Source organism: Phyllostomus discolor, chromosome 9 (assembly GCF_004126475.2).
Source record: "Phyllostomus discolor isolate MPI-MPIP mPhyDis1 chromosome 9, mPhyDis1.pri.v3, whole genome shotgun sequence".
NCBI classification, from domain to species: Eukaryota; Metazoa; Chordata; class Mammalia; order Chiroptera; family Phyllostomidae; genus Phyllostomus; species Phyllostomus discolor.
Genome location: NC_040911.2, coordinates 80,902,461 through 80,922,181, shown reverse-complemented (window position 1 = coordinate 80,922,181; position 19,721 = coordinate 80,902,461). Strand labels below are relative to the sequence as shown.

Here is a 19,721-nt window from a genome sequence, read left to right as displayed (position 1 = left end):
CGCAGTTCACACTGTTGGAATTTGAAGTAGAGGTGAAAGGAGCTGCAGTACTTACATAGTTTTGTAATTGTGTGATACGGGGTTTAGCTTTGATTACATTAATGTTCAAAAGCTATTTCTTAAACTCGATTTAATGCAAGAAAGATTTTTGGTTAATTTCATTGTGAGCTTCAGCAATTTTCAAGAAAGAGGTCTTGATGAACATTCAGCCATATTTTTGATGCCTTATTCTTTTCTGAACCATCCATTATATTTTTCCCATTATACTTTATAAATGCACTTACTCTGGGTTCTGCTTATTTCATTTTTTGATGTCACTTTTTTATGCATTGGCCTAGTTCATATGTTATTTAATACGTTGTTTTGAAAACACATAGATCAGTAAAAAGCATTCCAGGACTAGAAACACAGTATCATAAAAACTTAACACATAGACAGGCTAGACATGACAAAATGGAAAAGAATCATTGAGTTACTCAATGATATCCTATTTTGGAAAGTGCCCTTTCTTTCCTCCCCTTGGTTGTGTGGCAGTTTTAAATAGTGTTATCATGAACGTTTTTCAAAATTGTGTGTGTGTGTATATTTTTTATACTCATCTGACGACATACTTACTGATTTTAGAGGGAGGAAGAAAGAGGAGAGAAACATTAATGTGAGATAAAAACATTAGTTGGTTGCCTCTCATATATGTCCTGACTGGGGACTGCACCCACAGCCTGGGAAATGTGCCCTGACTGGGAATGGAACCTGGGCCCTCAGGTTTATGGGTAGGTGCTCCAACCAACTGAGCCACACTGGCCAGGGCTGTCTATGTATATTTACTTATAATGGTGTTTCTATGAATTGACAGAAATCGAAGTAGGATTTGAAGTGCTATAGAGATTGCTTTTTTCCTTTAAAATAGCTGTAAGTTTTTCTTTTTAAGTTGCGTAAGTTAATGGTTAAAACCCAAAGTACACAAATTTCACATATAAAGATGCTTAAAGTTCAAGACGTATAACTTGTTTATTGCTTCTAATGTTACATTAGTAAATCAGTACCAAGTTACCATTGTTTCTTAATACCTTTTATATACATCTTGTTTGTCGTGATCTTTTGCCTGTTTAATGTTAGAATAAAAAGAAATCATGTTTAATCTTAAATTTTAGTGTGATTTTCCTCCTGCTGAATTTCTACCTCTTCTTGAACTTTTTTCCTAGGTAGAACATGGAGATTGATTTCTTAGGTTAATTTTTTTTACTTATATTTTCATGTCATCACAGTTAAAATACGAACCCTTCATAAAATTTTGTTTTTATATTTTGGCCTGCCAACTTGATTTTCTACTGTGGTTGGCATTGCTGGTCTACTTGTCTGTTTTCTGTTTGTATTTAGGCTTCTGATTCTAGGGTTAATTCTTGCAAATATAGAACTTTGATTATTTTAGGCTCTCTGAGTCTTGAAATTCAAGTGATCCTTGAACATTAATGAGACTGAATTGTGCAGGTCCATGTATACTTGAAATTATTAATTTTATTTATTTTTAGAGGGGAGGGAGGGAGAGAAACATCAATGTGATATGTGAGAGAGAAACATCAGCTGGTTGCCTCCTGCATACCCTCATCTGGGGACCTTGCCCACAACTTATGCATGTGTCCTGACGGGGAATCAAACCCCGCAACTTTTCAGTTTGTAGGCCGATGCTCAGTCCACTGAGCCACATCAGCTAGGGCTAAATTTTTTCAGAAATACAGTCGACACTTTATACCCATGGATTCAATGGACCACAGATAAAGAATAGTATTTTCAGATTCCCAACCTCAGTTTCCCAACAGCTGATCAGAAATGTACTTAGGAAATGGGTGTCAGGAATTAATGTCAGTGTTGGCTTTAACACTAGTAATCATTTATGGTAATTTAAATAATTCTAAAGAAAATTGCTCTTATTATTATTATTTTTTTCAGGGTTATTTTGGAGCCGTTGGAGCACTCCTTGAACTGTTGAAGATCCCCTGATTGTTACCTGGGGAGGGGGAGTTCCTGGAACCTTCTGCAGTGGGATCTGTGAACATCTGTTTTTTAGGAGCCTTACTTAATTTTGTGATTGTTTATTACCTGAATCAAAGCAAGCAAGGACAAGGGGATTTTTCTAAGTCATCAGGATAATTCAGTCTAAACTAGTAACCAGTAAGGAAAGACTACATATATGTATGTGGACCATGCCTGTGACAGTGAGGATTTGCTATAATACCTGCTGTATATTTCTGAAATTTAGTGTCACTCGCTGAAGCGCTGCAGGGGAGAGCTATTCTGTGTTCACCTGACTGTGGTTTTGTATGCCATTGAACATGCTAAATGTAAGGCAAGTTACATGTATTATAATCTAATCACAATTTTGTCAGTATGGCCTTGGAGGTCATCACCTGTTCATGAACTCTGTTATGCATTTAGCCTTTGTGTGAACATACTGAAAAACATGTTTTATTTCAAGATTCTGCAAGATGAATTGGGCAGGTTAATTCTGTATCTGCAATTTTGACAATTAAGCAACTTTTAGAAAGACAATTCCAGGTCACTTTATACCATAAATCCTATAGGCAGGTGTGTTTGGAAAGACAGGACTTCAGTGGGCAGAATCACCTTGGGTATTCGGCTGATCATTGACATGATGGAAGTGAGTAAACTGGGACAAAAAGAATAATCTAGAAGACTAAAACCAGACAAAAAGGGCTGCTCTCCACCCCCCCCCCCCCCCCCCCCCGAAACTGGGGAGAGAATCTGGTTTCACTTTCAGGCTAATAGAAATCAAGGAGTTGAGGTGCCCATTAACTCATGGGGAGCAGGGTGGGGTTCTTGCCACCTCTCTCTCCCATTCCTGGTCTTGGCACTTGCCAGCCCCCAGGTGCAGCCCTGACTTACCTGGCAGTCTTGCTCAAAAGGCTCCTGCTTGGGAGACAGGTTTTGAGATTGAGTATTGATACACTCTGGACCTTTTCTTTCTGCTGTGCAGAATAATTTTTAAAAACCTCCTTGGAGATGGAACATTTTGTGTCTTGTTTTTGTATATTATTTGTGCCTGTATTGACATTGAAGGCAATTAAGGGTCTATATAAAGTAGCTTTTTAAAAAATCCCCACCCAAGGACATGCTTACTGATTTTAGAGAGGGGGAAAGGGAGGGAGAGATAAAATATCCGGGAGAAACATTGGTTGGGTGGCTCCTGCACCTGCCTAGACCAGGGACTGGTCTGAACCTGCAATCTAGGCATGTGTCCTGACTGGGAACCAAACCTGTGATCTTCGGTTTACTGGACAGTGCTCCAACCAACTGAACCACACCACCAGGGCCAAAGCAGCTCTTGAACTAGAAGGAAACTACAAGGTTCTGTGATGGTGTCAAGCAAGGAGACTGGCAAAGGAGGGATCGGGTGGGGAAGTTCCAAGGGATAGAAGAGAGCAGGGGGCAGGGCTGGGTGGTTGGGGGAGGAGCTCAGGCACCTCCTTGGGCGGCTGGGATCCTGGTGCTTCCCATGTTGGCCATGTGGGGGCAGCAGAGGCCCGTGCCCATGGCTTGTTAGGGCATGGCCATTTTCTCCCTGTTGCGCCCACTTGTGTGCACAGTCCCTGGCACGTGTGGGTTGTGGGTGCTGCTGCCCTGGTGCAGGCCCCAGAGCTGGAGGGGCATTCGGGGGGTGGTGGTGGGAATTGTGGCCCTTGAATGGTGCTAGCCATCTCTGCTGCTGTCCCTTGTAGCACTTCCTGTCCTCTGTCCTGTGTCACTTCCAGGCACCTCGCTTGGTCCCCACAGCCAGCAAAGACAGTGCCAGCATTCACTCGCTGGTATCACAGTTGTATTTCTTGAGCCCCTCATGTCCCGGGCATTCCTGTGCTTGCTGCCTGCTGGGACCAAGTACCAGTCCTGTCCTCTGCATGCCTACTCCTCCCCCCCTCCCCATCAAGGCAGAGAAGTGGGAGGGAGCAGAAGCCAGCCTTCTCAGGCCTCTGTGGTGGGTCCTGCCTGTCCTTTACAGCCTCTGCCAGTGTTTTTTACATGTGTTGTCTCATGTAGTTTTTGTCATTTCCACAATTCAACAGAAAAGCAAACTAGCCCGAGGTCATACAGGCCAAATTCCCCTCCTCCCTTGCATTAGCCTTCCACCTCCTAGGACCCATTTGGCACTCACTCTTGAGAAGTTGCCTCTGACCTCACTTCGGGGGTTCTTAGCTCACACTACCTCTCCATGGATTGGTTCCTGATAAGTCCACCAGTGAGTCTTAATGTACACTTTATGTCCTCATCTTCCTCAGTTCTAATGCAGTAGACCTCTCTTGGCTTTCCTTCTTCCTTCCAGGCCCCTCTGTCTGCCAGCTTATTTTCAAATTGAAGACAATTTGAAATAGCTCCAGGTGCAGTCCTCATTTCTCTAAGCAGTCATGAGCACACACCTTAACACTTAACTTCCAAGGTAGCATGCCCAGGCCAGCACTTGCCTTTGAGCTCCAGTCCTAAGGCAGTGACTGCCTTCCCTTCTCTCTACTTTTATCTCCAAGGCCATCCCCACACAGAAATGTCCACATCCTTCTGAAACTCCTCCCCCCACCCAGCTTAAGAGGTATGTAAACTCAACTTTCTCCATTGCCACCACTGTAGTCTAAACCACTGCTCTCTTATCCCAGCAATTGTCCTTTCCAGCCTGCTTGAGGGTCCCACCCCACACTCCCCCACCAGAGGCGGTGTGTTGTGGTCATGGTCCAGGTGAGAAAGGAACCAAGATGGGAGCAGTAGGTGGTCTGCTGGGGAGAGGAATGGTTAGAGGGTTGACTGTTGGGCTGTGATCATCGGTATGGGGGAGGGAGGCGTTGTAAAGGGCACTGAGGCTTGTTGGGGAGGCTTGGTTTTGAGCTGTGATTAATACCAAATAGCTGGATATTGGAGTTGTAGAAAACAGCTGAGAATGATGTGCATGTAGGTGGGCAAGCTATAGGGGGAATTGAGTGAATGCCAGGGGAGAGGGAGAATAACAACTCAGAGAAGGGAGGTCTGCAAGAGACTGAAGAGGTCAGAGGGGGGGGGGCTGGTGGGGTTCTGTTGCTCAGAACACTGAGGGGAGAGGAGCTCTCCAGACAACTGAAGTGAGGATTAAAGGTGGCCCAGACATGGCCTCAACTGGAACAATCTCCCCAAAGCTTTGGGTCCTAGCGAGGGGTGGTGAGGAGAAACGGCAGCTGCCCACAGTATGACCTTGGACCAAGAGATTTTTTTCCCCCCAACAAGTTACTCGCAGGTCTGGGATATAGAGGTATGAGGTATGGGCTAGTTCTGCCTCTTAAGGCCTCCTGAGTACTAGTATCTGTATTTGGGAAATTAGTTGTTTTGTGTGTGGCCATATTTACAAAGCTGAGGCCAGGGTGGCAGGTGAGGCCTTGGCTTCTCTGCTTTCTCACTCCCTATGGCTTAGTGCTTTACTTATCACCCGTGACCACCACACACCATGGAGGGGACAGGCCAGAAGCCCCTTTATCACCATTACCTTTGCTGGCGACCAGCTCAGTGTGATCAGAACTACTCACCTTGACTTTCCAACTCTTGCTACAGTAGGCTGAAAAGGGGTGTGGATGACCACACATGGGTACTTGACTAACATGATGAACATGAAGTATTTTTCAAAATCTGTTTATTTACATTTGTTTAAGTCAATTACATGCATGTTTCATTTTTTAAACGAGTAATTAGCAAAAAATGCATTAAAACTTTAAAATAGCAATTAAATATACAAAAATATACCTTACAAAAACTGCGAATGTTTAAAAATATTCTGCTGCAGAACTCTTAGTGTACAAACACGTTTATGAAAACTGAAGCTCAGCATTTCATAAACCTTTTTTGAGGGAGTTATGTATCTAGTGAATGAGCCCCAGTGGGCTAAACTACAAGACTAAATGATCCTTCATGGCAATGATCTGTTAGGAGACCCAGAGATGACAGTTCTCAGGAACACTGTCTTGGAAGACTGGTGTCACCAGGAGGGAGCCCCATCTGCCTACCTGGCCCGAGGAACCTGGGAGGGAAGGTGTAGACAGGGATGGTGTGCAGCTGGTCCAAAGCACAGGCTTGTACTGGCAGAGGAGTTTCATCAGAGTACAGATAAGTCCCTTGACAGTGGGTGGCTCACTTTCTAGGTACATGTACCCAGCTCAGGCAGGGTGTTTTCCCCAACTACAGCACTGGAAGTGAGCACTGGACTGGTAAGCAGAGAGCTGATGCTTGGTCTAAAAGTAGAGTAAAACTTGGCATCTTGGAATAATTTGGTCTCTAAAACTGAACTGGAAAAGTGAAATTTATTGAACAAGCCTCTATTTTTCTCCTGATAATCTCAAATGGAAGTGCATTAATCTTAACCATGACAGCATTTTCTAGTTATCAACTGCAAATTTCACCTGAATTTATACATCGTGAACTTAGACATGTCTCTTACTCAAATTCATAACAGCTAGTGTGAAAGACACTAACCCAGGGCCAGAGCAGAAGGGTTCACTTGCAGTTTCACCTCAGGTTTTAGGTTAGGGGCCCAAATGCACTTTGAATGCTGGGGAAGCTCTGGGTGGCAGGCAGCACATGTGGGAGATGGGTGAGGACTGAGGCATGGTCCATGGTCCTCCCTGCCACTGCTGCCTAGAGGAAGCAGTTTTAATGTTCATCTTCAGGAGCAAAAATGAACAAGATACTTTTTACAGAAATGATTACTGGTGAGAGGAAAAATGCGGGAAACTTTTTTTTTTGAGGGGGATGTTCATAGAGTGGGGAAGGAAAGGAAGCCCAGCCATGTACCTGAACATCTGATTGATTCTGAGATGGACCAGCTACTTCGCAACACCTGAGACATCTGCCCCACAAAATAGGTGCTGCGGCCTTCAGTTGCTGCTGCTCAAACTGCTGCCTCAAAAACGTGGGTGCCCACCTAAGAAAGCAAGAGTTAACAGACATCACTGCTGGACTCAGGCATCACTTGGAATTGGCCAAGATGGAGTGGGGGTGGCCTGTCCAGGTGGCTGCAAAGCTGTTGGACCCCGATGAGAGGCCTGTCACAGATCAGAAATCTGGAGACTGGTTGTGCTCCCATGTCTGGAAATTTGTGGTGAAGGTCAGGGAGGGATTGCAGTTACTGATTTTTGTATAGAAAACCATTCCAGTGTGCTGCAATCAAAAATGCTTATTCAAAAGGAATGTGATTACAAAATCACCCACCACTTCTGGGCTCATCGTTTACAGACATTTGGACTTATGGTACAGCTCTTCCCACATGAATAGGAATGCTCCTTGAATATACTCTGGTTATCACATGAGGGAGAAAGAAAAATTACACACGCATACGCAAGTGTTGCTCGTATATACATAAATGAGCAACTCTGGAATGATACGTGAGGAACAAAATGATTCTCCAGGGGCAAGAAGCTCGGTTTGCTGAAGGTCAGGGATTCAAGGAAGACGAACTGATTTATGAACCATGTAAAGGGATTGCATACTCAAGTTTAAAAAGTCATTCGGCAGTAAGCAAATCCGAGCACTGGGTGATCCAGGTGGAGGTGACCAGGAAACATCAGGAAGGGGAAGGAGGAGGGAGCCAGCAGACCTGGGACAACAAAGGACTCCCTGCCCCCTCCCCAAATGACCTGCAGACTTGTCATCTTCCAGGCTCTGGACACAGCTAATCCTTGCAAAGAGCCAGTAAAAATACCATTACAATCCCTGGGTGATGGATATGGAAACAGGCTGAGAGCTAACTGGTAGGGAGGCACCTTGGGTAAGTGATAGATGATTCAAATCACTCATTATTTTTTTCTGTCCAGTGCTCTGGGGATACCTCTCTGCACTTCATAATTCCCAGAAAGCCCCTCAAAAAAGTAATTACTATAGTCATTAGCTGAGCAGAGTGGGATCAGGCCATGGAGATGACACACTGGAGTGGGGCCGTGGAAAGTGCCTGAGATCAAGGCTCCAAAGGGCTTGGCACTGAGGAGAGCTTTTCACTTGTCAAGACCTGTGAAGAACAGGTATCAGGCCGTGGTGGGAGGTCCCCTGCATCCCTCAGCCCAGACCTCCCCATGGGCCACCGTTGTCCATTTGGCCATTTCTGTCTTGTCCGGCTTCTGGAGCAGGCGTAATCAGATCATCCGGTGGCAAAGTAAAATGGCAGACAAAAACCAGGAATCTAGTCGGGCTGGTTTTGGTCTGTTTCTAAAGCCCGCTGCATTCAGTTGTGCCCCTGGCAACATTAGATAACGATTGGGCCACCAGTGGAAACCAGTTGGGGCTGAGCTCTGTTCCACTAACCCATGGCACACAAATAACATCTAATTTTGGAGCTGCTTAAGGTGCGTTTAGACAAAAAAGTCACCATGTCAGTAGCCAGTGGCCCAAAAGCAGACCAGAGCCTCCATGTGTCTAAAGATTAACAATGGGCCACCCACAACTTGGACAGATTTGGACAGAGTGGCTTCACTGAGGTGTGAGCCTGAGCCAAGGGTATCAAGAAATCCTTGACTCCTTAAAGAGTCCACATAGAAATTTAACCTTGTCTGTCACACAAAACTGGTTTTCATCAGAATGTAAGGAGGATGTAAATAACCCCACATGCAGTTGTAGCAGTGCAGCACAGGTAAGTGCTGGAGGAAGACCCCAACGTGGGTGGCAAATGCATTCAGATTGTGTTCTAAGAGTTGCAGGAGCTATTGTCAAGTGAACGGCCATGCTGTGGTAGGACACCAAGCCAAGAAAGGGGATAACTATGAGCAGAGAGGGCAGTTGGCACTCCAGTGTCCAGCCCCATCCTAGTGGAAGAGCTGCATTTTAAAAGCCCTCCATATTCACAAGTGTTGAGGTCATGGTGGTGGCACCTCACGGTGCAAAACGGTGCCAAATGGAGAGTGCACAGCACTCTCGAGCTCTTCTTCAAACTATCTGGCTTTCCTCCTCTGGTCCAGTGTGCACCAACCACATCAATTTGCTTTTAGCTGTGACACAATAAAATGAACTCGCTTGCCACCCTACAAACACAGGGACTTGGTGAGGCACTGTCTCCTTGGTACTGACACCGCTGTGGAAAAAGCTGCAACTGAAAGGCTATAATCCTACAAAAATGGAGTCGAAACACTTTGCAGCACAGAGCACAAGCATTCCTCCTCTGAGGGGAAAAGTTCTCTTTCCTATTCAAACCTCGTAAAGACAAGATGACATTTGTCCCATGGCCATTTCATGGAAAATGGTGGGTGTTGGTCACTAATGGGGCTAGTCCAGAAGCAAGCCTTCTGACACTGGTCACTGAAAACATTTCACTGTAAACTGGATGCTTTGCAGCATTCAGCTCTATTGTGCTACAAACAGAATGCAGAAACAGGATGAAAGTCTGAGTGTACAAATAGTTCTTTTCATGGGTGCCAAACAGGCTAAGGCTTTCATATAAAAATATTTTACACTTTCCTTGCTCTGTTTAAGAAACAGTCCAGTTGGCATGCCATAGGAATACCATACGACAGGTCACACACAGGGAACAGCCAATTCGAGCCAACTGGATTTGTAATTTTCCAAACTGGATTCTGCCCAGCACTTTTCTAGGCTAATGGGAATTTTCCTCATCCTTTAACCCCAGCCACCAGGTTCCCTTCCCCATTCTAGGACAGTACAGGCTGGATTCCAGAAAACATTCCTGGAGACATGCTACGAACAGAATTGCAAAGCTTCCTCCATCCTCTCTCTGCCATGCAGGTGGTATTTCTAGTGAGCAACTGCCCCACTCACACCACTGAGGGAGCAGAGGCAAAGCTGCTGAGGAGGAGCCCATCCTTCCAAAAGGAGGAGGTGGAGAACAGGACTGAGGAAAAGAACTAGAAAGTTCTTAGCTAATTTACACAACATTCATGAATCCTAACGGACTCTGAGTCATTTCTAGAAAAGTTGGACAGAAAGAGCCGAAGAATAGCATGCATTGCTCTCCTATAAAGACACTTTCAGCTTTCACAAGTCTGAATACTGAGGCACACACCAATGAGCTAACAGCCCTGCAGGAGCTTCCTGATACTATTTACAATTTCAAGTGGATCCCTGTGTAAGGAAGAACAGGGGGATCTTATTTGGGATGCTTTAAATTGTTAGGTCGATAACGGGCATTTTCTCTGAAGCAGAAACAGATGGGGCAAGAGAGGGAAGCGAACAAAGGGAAGGAACAAGGGGAAAGGCAAGGGGGTCACAATCATCCTATTGCAACAGGGCCAGGAGGACTAGCCATTCTTAGCTGTCTGAGGGGCTCCCAGTGGCTCCTACCAAGGCAGTGGGTCAAGACCAGCAGCTGTGCTGGAGCCACACCTCACATGGGGGGGTGTGGGCAGCACTCTGAGAACCCTGGGTCACACAGAGACAGCATGGGCTCAGAGACCCACCCCCTGCTGAGGCTCCTGATGGGCAGTGTGGCCCTGCCTCACTGATGAAGTGGGGGTGGGAAAAGAAGAAGAAATGGCAGGTTCCAAGATGGCCTTATCAAAGGAACGTAAGAGGAAAGCCTCGTTGGCACTGCCTCACCAACCAGGCAACCGGTCATGCTTCGGCTGAGGTAACCGCTGGTTTTACTTGGCTCAGGGGCTGCCAGGAAGGTTTGCTGCGGCTAAGGCATGCACAGTCTGCATAGAAGCTCATCTGTCCACAGGGTGGGGGTTGGTGGCTTTAAAGACCTGCTCTCAGTTCCCTTCTCTAATATTTGTGTTTATCTTCCCTCTTGCTTGAGAAAGATTCACCTTACGTGGAGATAAGTGTCTGGGAGACAGCGTGTAATTGAGTCAGCAAGAGACTCATGAAGTTTCTTGAAACCCGCAGGCTCATTCAACTTCTCTTGACGTGGGGTAGTGTCAGCGTGCTTTGGTTGTCACAAGACCCAGAAGTCTGGGTTCTCAGCTTAGTTGGCCCAAGAGTTCTTCATGAGACAAAGGAAGTGGCAGCTGGTGCCCCAGGTAGAGCAGCCAACACAGAGAACACTTGTGTTCCTCCCGCTTCAATGCGGACATGGGATCCCGCAACCGTTTGATCCTTGTGGTGAGCTTACACAATGTTCTCTGCCCCGGGAAGGGGTCCCTGTGGGGGTCCGTGGTCCTGCTTACTGTGCAACTGGGCCAGCTGCAGAACTGGCATGTTGCACAGTGGACACACTTTCCGAACCTCCAGCCACTTAATAAGGCACCTGTAGGATGAGACATCACAAGAGAGAAGACATCAGTCCTGTGCTCATGGTACCCATACCACACACCTGGCATGCTGACGCATCTATGGCCCAGAACAGTGAGGTCCAGAGAAGCTCCACCTCTCAATGGAGAATACACTTCGCCCTCTGGAGGAACCAGAGCCTCGCCTCCAATCTTCCAAAAGGCCATAGTATGAAGCCAGTCAGCGTGCCATGGTTGACATATAATTGACATGTACCACTGAGGGTGGTATGAAGCAGAAGAAATAGAATTTTCTAATAGAAATGCAAATGCATAAAATACAAGAGAAAGGGGAATATGAATATGTCTGCAGGAGGGGGCAGGAGACGGCCCTGCAGTGCCATTCACATTCAGACTTATTTATCTTGATTTAAAATAACTATGGTTTTGATTAAAATAAGTTTTTGGAGTGGAAGCTCTCACTGGAAAGTTCCAGCTAAACAGCTGTTTACAGCCTGGGCTCTCAGGAGGTATGGGCTTACCTGGGTGTCTGCCAAAGTCCTGCCACGGTGGTCATGTTCCACCCTAGTCCCTCCTAATGTCATGTAAACACACCGGCCCCACCCTTAGGGTGCTTTCTGCACTACACACCAATCATGAACCCATCGCTCGTCTGGCACGGTCTCAAGGTAACAGTAAGCTGGTTGATGTGCCTCCAACTCAGGTCCCCCTAACTGATTCCAAACCAATACTCACTTTCTGTGGAAGGCATGCTTACACGGACAAATCCCCAACTCATCTCGAGGCTTGAAGTCTTCTAGGCACACGGCACAGAGCTGAAAGATAAATTCACAGATTAGGCCCAGTATCTGCTAAGCCACAAAGTAAAGTGCAGGCCCCCCGAGGCCCAACCATCTGAAGGAATCTGCAATCTTCCACAGTTCGTTCAGTGAAAGAAACAGGCTCCTCTGGGCAAGGTCTTCTGAAGAAGAATCTCCTGCTTTTCCTGTCATGTTTTCAAAGATGGAGGGCACATGGGAGAAGACAGGAAGGAGGAGGAAGTTTCCTTTACTTGCTTCACTGCCTTAGGAGAGTTGAACTTAGGTTAATTCCCACTAGATAGGCTGGACGTAATGTACTGTGCTCAGGGGCAGACTTTCCACAGGGGGCTCTGCCTGCTCAGCAGCACAGCCCCTAAAGGGGACTGCTCAGACCCCGGGGCTCTCCTTTCTCTGCTAACATGCTTTTATAATTCCTGGGTCCCCTCACTTTGGCACTGTCCTCCTGACAGTGTCTGTCTGTGTCACATAAAAAGTTATTCAAGGGTCACTGAATTTAAACTTGAGAAAATGTGCAGACGGAGCCAGGACTGCTCTCTGACAGGTGGCTAGGCCCCCACGGCGTGGAACACCCAGATGTGTGCCAGGGACTGTATTCCTTAATGTTGCTGCTGTACAGTACCTCATTGTATGAATCAGTGTATCAGGTTTTCTTCCTTTCCTCTCTCCCTCTCTTGGTGGGCAATCTGCCAGCATATCATGTTTTATTTGTTACAGTACCGATGGACATTTAGCTTGTTGCTTATTTTTCACTATTATATTCATTAATAACAGAATCCATATTGAAATTTCATGTGATTACATAGGACCAAGCTATGTATCACTGTGTAATTAGGCTACGCACACATAAAAATTTGACAAAAAAGTTTCATTACCACGAAGTGCAGCTGGAAAGAACCAAATGAATTGTGAAAAATACACTATGGCCTGTAAACACAAGGTGTAGCAAAGGTTAAGTTTCAAATGACGGGGAGGGTGGATCAGCAGCTTTGTCAGACTCAGTGAAACGGAAGCTGGTGGGTACAGCTGGATACGAACTCTGACATACAATGCCGCAACACAGTGCACTTATTCAGGGTAAAGATTTTAAACTGATGGGCCAAACCAATAAGGAAGACGTCTGTTCCTGGCAAATCTGGTTATTCAACATTGCAAATGTACGAGTATGTCAGGATTTAATGTTGTAGTTAATGGTCGTCAAAGATACCCCAAATAGAAAAGGGATCACCCTCTATTACTTCATGTTAATTTTGGCCATGTACCAAAGTTAACTTTGGGGAAAATTCAAAAATAAAACAGTAATCAATGCTGGAGTTTAATGCAAGGTTAGGTGTAAAATGCTGTGACCTATCAACTCCGATGAAAAGATATGCAGAAAGAGCAAAGGAGCAGTAGATGACATTAAAGTGTTCAACAATAATATAAATCATTACTATTATTATTCACATAATTTCACAAACTATATTTAAAGAGACTGGCAATATGGCTCACCACAGTTAATCCACATAAAACATAGATGTTACACATGCAGCTTTCTAAGTCCTTGCTTTAAACACCAACTCAAAAACTCAGAAAGACAGGAAGACAAAGGGCCCTAAAATTAAAAATTCTGAACATCTGTAGTTAGAGACAACACAAGAAATAAAATGAGAAAGAATTCTTACAGACTGTGTGTCTTAAGGTCTATCAGGATACACACACGAGTTTGTATTTAAGTTACAAAGCATCACACAGGGAACACCTATGAACCTACAACCCTGCAACCTCAACACGAGGTAATCCTGAGGATATACCTCCCCTTGCATGGTCTTCCCTATTCCACCCGTCTGTCTCACCTCCCCAAACTCCTACTCCCAAGAAATAATCACTGTCTTTTTTGTGACAATGGTAAGAAGGGACTACCGGGAACATTTTCCAGAGTGCAATTACTGCAAATTCACCTTGAGTAGAAAAACTCACATCTACTTATCTCCTCATACGGCACTGACAGCCGGCAGCGTCCCTGCCTCTACGCAATCTTACGTGGGCACCATCCCTATGAAAAATATGAGTTATATTGCTCTCTTAAAGTCTTCACACAATTGATTTTTATGTGACCTCATCCTCAAATATTCTATTAAGCTGATCAAAATCTAATTTTTCAACTTTTGAAAATAAAGATGTTTAAGCATACCACAATATACTATAAAACAGCTCAAGACTAAAACACTCATAAGGCAACTTACCTCATGTAAATTCAATTCTTTTACTTTCTCTTTTAATATAACCTGTAAGAAGACAAAAAGCATGTTCTTATGCCCATTTAAATCTATAATTTAACTCTTCTGAAAGCAACCAGAAATGACCTCTGAAGATGGTTTGCTATTCACTTGACCCGGATAACTCCACAAAATCATGCAAATCAAGAGGTTCAAATCTTTGTGTTCACTTTAAGAACACTTGGGAAACTGCCCAGGCCATCAAGGGTATGCATATTCGAGAGCCACCAAGTGTCTGTAAGATGTCACTTTAAAGAAGCAGTGTGTCCCATTCCATCGATGGTGGAGTCCGTAGGTGCGCCCAGGCAAACAGTGGCGCTGCACACAGGGTCAATGGCCCCAAAAGAGCGCTGAGTTTTTGCTGCATGTGCTTAAAAACGCAGAGAGTAACGCTGAACTTAAGGGTTTAGATGTGGAATCTCTGGTCATTGAGCACATCCAGGTGAACAAAGTTCCTAAGATGCGGTGCAGAACGTTCAGAACCCATGGGAGGATTAACCCCTACACAGCGATCCCCGCCACACGGAGATGATTGATCCTCACTGAAGAAAGAGCAGGTTGTTCCCAGACCAGAAGAGGAGGAAGTTGCACGGAAGAAAAAGATATCCCAGAGGAAACTGAAGAAACAAAAGCTTATGGCCCAGGAGTAAATTCAGCATAAAAGAAATACTAATAAAAGTAAAAGCAGGAAAAAAAATAAATCTGTAAAAAATTTTTCATTATATTTACAAATACTTTTCTTTTTGCATATAGCTCATTTCCCCTTATATTCAATATTGGAGAGGGCTCTCATTTACAGTTTGAGACAGAACAATTTATCAACGTTCTCTGAACTTAAGCAATGCTACAAAATTCTTCTGGAAAGCAATTTAAAAATCTTTTTGACAACGGACTAAATTCTGGGAAAAGGCATTCACACATGAGCATCATCTGGACGAAGTGCTAACATGGGAGGAGATAAATGAGGCAGACTCCTTACAGTTCAGTACAACATGGCACTGGCTGTTGTGACTGACTGACTAGTAATTTATTGTTTTTTAAAAAATCCTCACTTGAAGACATGTTTACTGATCTGAGAGAGAGAGGAAGGGAGAGAGGGAGAGAGAAAAACACTGATGTGACAGAAATACCGATCAGTTGTTTCCTGTGTACTCCCCAACCAGGGACTGAACCAACCTAGGTATGTGCCCTGCCTGGGATCTGACCTGAGGACTGTGTGTGTGTGTGTGTGTGTGTGTGTGTACACAGGATGATGCGCCAACCAATGGAGCCACCAAGCCAGGGACTATTAATCATTTGTAAAAGATTAAAAAGTAAGATCAATCTTAAATTTAGAAGTTTTGCCCATTATTATATGTTACTATCCTCAGAAAGCTGTGGCTCTCTCTGGAGTTACGTAGATAGACTTAACACTCCTCCAGGTGCTGTCCCTGACTTGACTTTGTAGGGACTATCCGTTAGAAAGAATACCAGGTGATAAGAGGGTGAATTACTATTTAAATAGAAAATTTCTGAGAATAAACTTATATATATCATTTCAAGTGAAAAAACAGGCAAGTGAAATTTGGAGGAAATCTCTACTTTGAGTATTTTACATTCCTAAACCTAAAATAATTTTGAGAGTACATCACATTTTCAAAAATCACAACCAAAATCTACTATTTTGCTATGCAGGGGTGTATTAAATTTCAAATTCAGTATTTTTTAAAGATGATTTTTTACCGTATGTCTTGTGACTTTATTAGTTTCATCAGTCAATTTCACCTTTTAAATGACCACCAAGGCCGATTTTATTTTCTAGTTAGTTTTTCAAATACTTTGTGGGTTGTCAAAATCATGACAGCACTGACACAAAAAGATTCATTCATTTAAAAAACTAAAACATTCCACTCTGTGTATGAATCTCACACGAGACCTATGGCGAAGGGTATGGGGTTACCTAGGACATCAGTATGAACATCTAAGGAACTGGCCAAGAGCTCAGATTTCAAAGAGACATGGACAAAAGATGGACAAAAAAAAGAAATGTAATCCTAAAATGGTGAAATGGTTCTGTGTTGGGGACCGCCCTGCCTGGTTTCAGAAGTTATAAGCCCCACGAGTAAAAAAGACCTTGGGACCATAAGCCACTAAGGAGACAAAGTTTATCCTCCCAGCAGGGGCGCTGCCTCTGCCCACTTTTACTTCACACTGCTTGGCCCCAGGCGGATGACTGGTTAGCCAATGACGGGTAAGATTCCTCCAGGGAGGGACGGCCTAAGACAGGCACAGTCGTGAAGGGGCCACCAGAGAAGGAATTAGGAGACCATAGAAAAGGGCTGATGGACCCCACCCCTCAGCTTTACAAGGGCCCGAGTCCTCATTCCATCTGTAAAAAGTCACCTAATCTCTTGGCTGCCTCACTTCCCCTGCCTGACTTAAGTCTGAAACAATGCGGAAGGCAGGTGTGGCCCTGTGCTGGAATGGGCGATTTCCTGGGGTGATCAGGCCTAGGAAAGAATGCATAAAATCCTGTGAAATCTGTTTTGCTAAGAATTCCCTCAATTTAACTGATAAGGGTCCAAGCATAAAATGAGTTTGTTTCCCTCTATCTATATGACTCTGACTCAGAATAAGCCCTCAAGAGTTCTTTGAATATTTTCTATTCCTTGATCATTACTGTCTGACAATGATGAGCATTATGTAAATGCCCTATATCCCTACTCGAATTAAACCCAATAAAAGGACATTGAGGAACAGGCTCAAGGACCTTCTCCTCTGAGAGATCAGCCACCTTTCTTCCCCAAGCAGCGCAAACATGTCTTGGTAGACTTATTCTCACCCACGGTGGACAGGGGTGCTCTGTGGGTGGAGCCCTGCCCCACAGTTCTGTAACATCACATCAGCAAAATTAAAGACCCTCTGTGACTTTCTAAATAAACTTTCTTTTATAGGAAGAAATTATATTACTATATCATCCGAACTTTCTGTAAATTCAAATAAGAAAGAGTACTTAAAATTGATTTATTTTATATTACCAACTGGCAAATGAAATGCTAAAATGAACACAAGTCCTAGTTTAAAATGAGTGGAAATATAAGTTCTTATTTTTGGGGGGTAAAAAACACCATCAAAGCCAATCTGAGGTAAATTTCCTACCTGTTTGTAGGCATAAAATTCTTTGTGTGCTTGATGTCTTAGCCTAGAAGCAAATTAACAATGCAATATTAATATTTCAAATATAACAAGTTTTATATCATTGACAGTCCACTGTTTCAATATTTAATATTTTTCTTAATTTAAAAATATCTAATAATGTACAAAAATCTTAAGAATTTAACTACACACACACACATACACACACACACACCAGTGTAACTATCACCAAGGTCAAGATATGTATTTCCAGTATCCCTTAAATGACTCCTCCTAATCAACATCCACCCCTAAGAGGCAGCCACTGTCCTGATTTTCTATCATTGTAGATTAATGTAGATTAATTCTAAATGTAGATTAATGATGCTTACTTTTGAGCTTCACATAAATGGATCATTTGGTATATACTTTTTTGCGTTGGCTTCTTTCAGTCAACATGCCCTCTTTCTTTCCCTGGCTTACTGGCACTGACAGATGTTCCAGGCTCATCTTGTATTTTCCATGCCCCAGTTGTGGGATTAACCACTTCTCCCAAAGAACCTTGATTCACTTTACAGGAGAATAGTTATCTAGAAAGCAAGATCTGGGTGCTAGGTGACTAGCACTCTGTTTTAAGTACTAGAGTTCTGTAACAAGTCTTGGGGTCTGGTAGTATAAGTACTCAAGCTTTGTTCTTAACTATGTAAATTGCATGACCATGTCAATTTCTATAAAAAATCTGTTGGGATTTTGACTGAGATTGTGTGGAATTTATAGATCAATTGGGGAAGAACAGGCATCTTTGCAAGATTCAGTCTCCAACCTATGCACATAGTATATTCCTCTATTAGATCTTAATTTCTGTCTATACATTTCTAGGTAGAACACTTAACACATCTTTCATTAGATTTATTCCTAGGAGTTTGGTAATTTTTGATCTACTATAAATGATAATTTTTAAAATTTTCTAATTCTTTATTGGTACTATATAAAAAAGATATTGTACATTCATCTTGTATCTAGTGACTTGTTAAGTTCACTTATTAATTTTAAATAGTTTATCTTAGACTCTTTTGGATTTTTTAATATATGCAATCATTCTGTCTACAAATAGGTGTTAAACTCTGCCTTTATAATCTTTATATATTTTATTCTGTATACTATATTTCATTTCTTTTATTCCTCTTTTTGTTCTGCATTGACTGAGAACTCCAACAATGTTGCCCTGGTTTGTGTGGCTCAGTGGATTGAACACTGGCTTGCGAACCAAAGGGTCACCAATTCAACTCCCAGTCAGGGCACATGCCTGGGTTTTGGGCCAGGTCCCCAGTAGGGGCCCCTGAGGGGCAACCACACATTGGTTTCTCTGCCTCTCTTTCTCTTTCCTTTCCCCTCTGTCTAAAACTTCACCATTTTGTGCCTGCATGGGTAGAAGGCTCTGTGAGGGACAATATTGCTGCCTGGCTTCTGGAGGTTTTCCTGGCACTTGTCCCATTTCCAGTCACTTCACTCACTTCCTGTATGCGACTGGCACCCTTCCAGCTATTGTCCTGGTGGTGAATCCCAGGGTGGGTGGGTTTGCATATGTTCTAAGTCTGTGCAGGTCCTTTCAGCTGAGTCTCCTGAAAATCCAGCAGTTTCTTCTGCCTTCCCAATCCCTGCTGGTTTTTACAGCCAGAAGTTACAGGGATTTATCTTCCCATATGTTACTTGTTTTGAGATCTATTTGTAACTCTATGGTTGCACGAGGAGACGATGCATATCCACCTACTACTCTATCTTGACCAGAAGTCCCAAATGCTTCCCCTCTCCCCTTTTTACTGTTAATGTGGTATATTGTATTGATACCTTGATCCCTGGAATAAAGGCCACTTGGTTTTAATGTACCTTTTTTGTACATCCCTGAATTTGACCAATATTTTGTTTATGAGAGACCCAAGTCTATAATTTCCTTTCTTGTAATGTCCTTGTGAGGTATGATATTATTTTAATAAAATTATGCTGGCTTCATTATATTAGTTGAGAAGTATTCTGTTCTCTGGAAGAGTCATTTAAGGATGGTACTTTTTCTTAAATGTTTGAAGGAATTCACTGGTGAGGTTACTTGGCTTATAGTCTCTTTGTGGGAATGCTTTAATAACACATTCAATTTCTTACTATATATTTATTAATATTTTCTATTTCAGGCTTTTATTTTTTAAAAAAATTTCTGTTATTTTATTTTTTAAAGATTTTATTTATTTTAGAGAGGGGAAGGGAGGGGGAAAAGAGAGAGAGAGAAACATCAATGTGTGGTCGCCTCTCCAGTGCTCCCTTACCAGGGACCTGGCCCATAACCCAGT

The 19,721-nt window shown here is 43.5% G+C and overlaps 2 protein-coding genes across 4 annotated transcripts in view; one reads left to right on the top strand and one right to left on the bottom strand.

The window, feature by feature from the left end:
• Positions 1-7,327, top strand: part of PANK2 (pantothenate kinase 2) — a 32,039-nt gene extending 24,712 nt beyond the window's left edge. The window contains exons 7-8 of one of the 2 annotated variants that reach the window (XM_028524388.2): positions 1,948-4,798; positions 4,835-7,327. In XM_028524388.2, coding sequence (XP_028380189.1) covers positions 1,948-1,998 — 51 coding nt within the window. In that variant the 3' untranslated portion in view covers positions 1,999-4,798; positions 4,835-7,327. Of the gene's footprint in view, positions 1-1,947 lie in introns of both variants that reach the window. The other variant, XM_036009597.1, reaches the window with a different exon arrangement.
• RNF24 (ring finger protein 24) overlaps positions 6,767-19,721 on the bottom strand; it is a 41,462-nt gene continuing 28,507 nt past the window's right edge. For both annotated transcript variants that reach the window (XM_028524725.2, XM_028524724.2), the window contains exons 3-6: positions 17,404-17,446; positions 14,233-14,274; positions 11,925-12,004; positions 6,767-11,206 (exon numbers count right to left, since the gene is read on the bottom strand). In XM_028524725.2, coding sequence (XP_028380526.1) covers positions 11,068-11,206; positions 11,925-12,004; positions 14,233-14,274; positions 17,404-17,446 — 304 coding nt within the window. In that variant the 3' untranslated portion in view covers positions 6,767-11,067. The remainder of the gene's footprint in view (positions 11,207-11,924; positions 12,005-14,232; positions 14,275-17,403; positions 17,447-19,721) is intronic.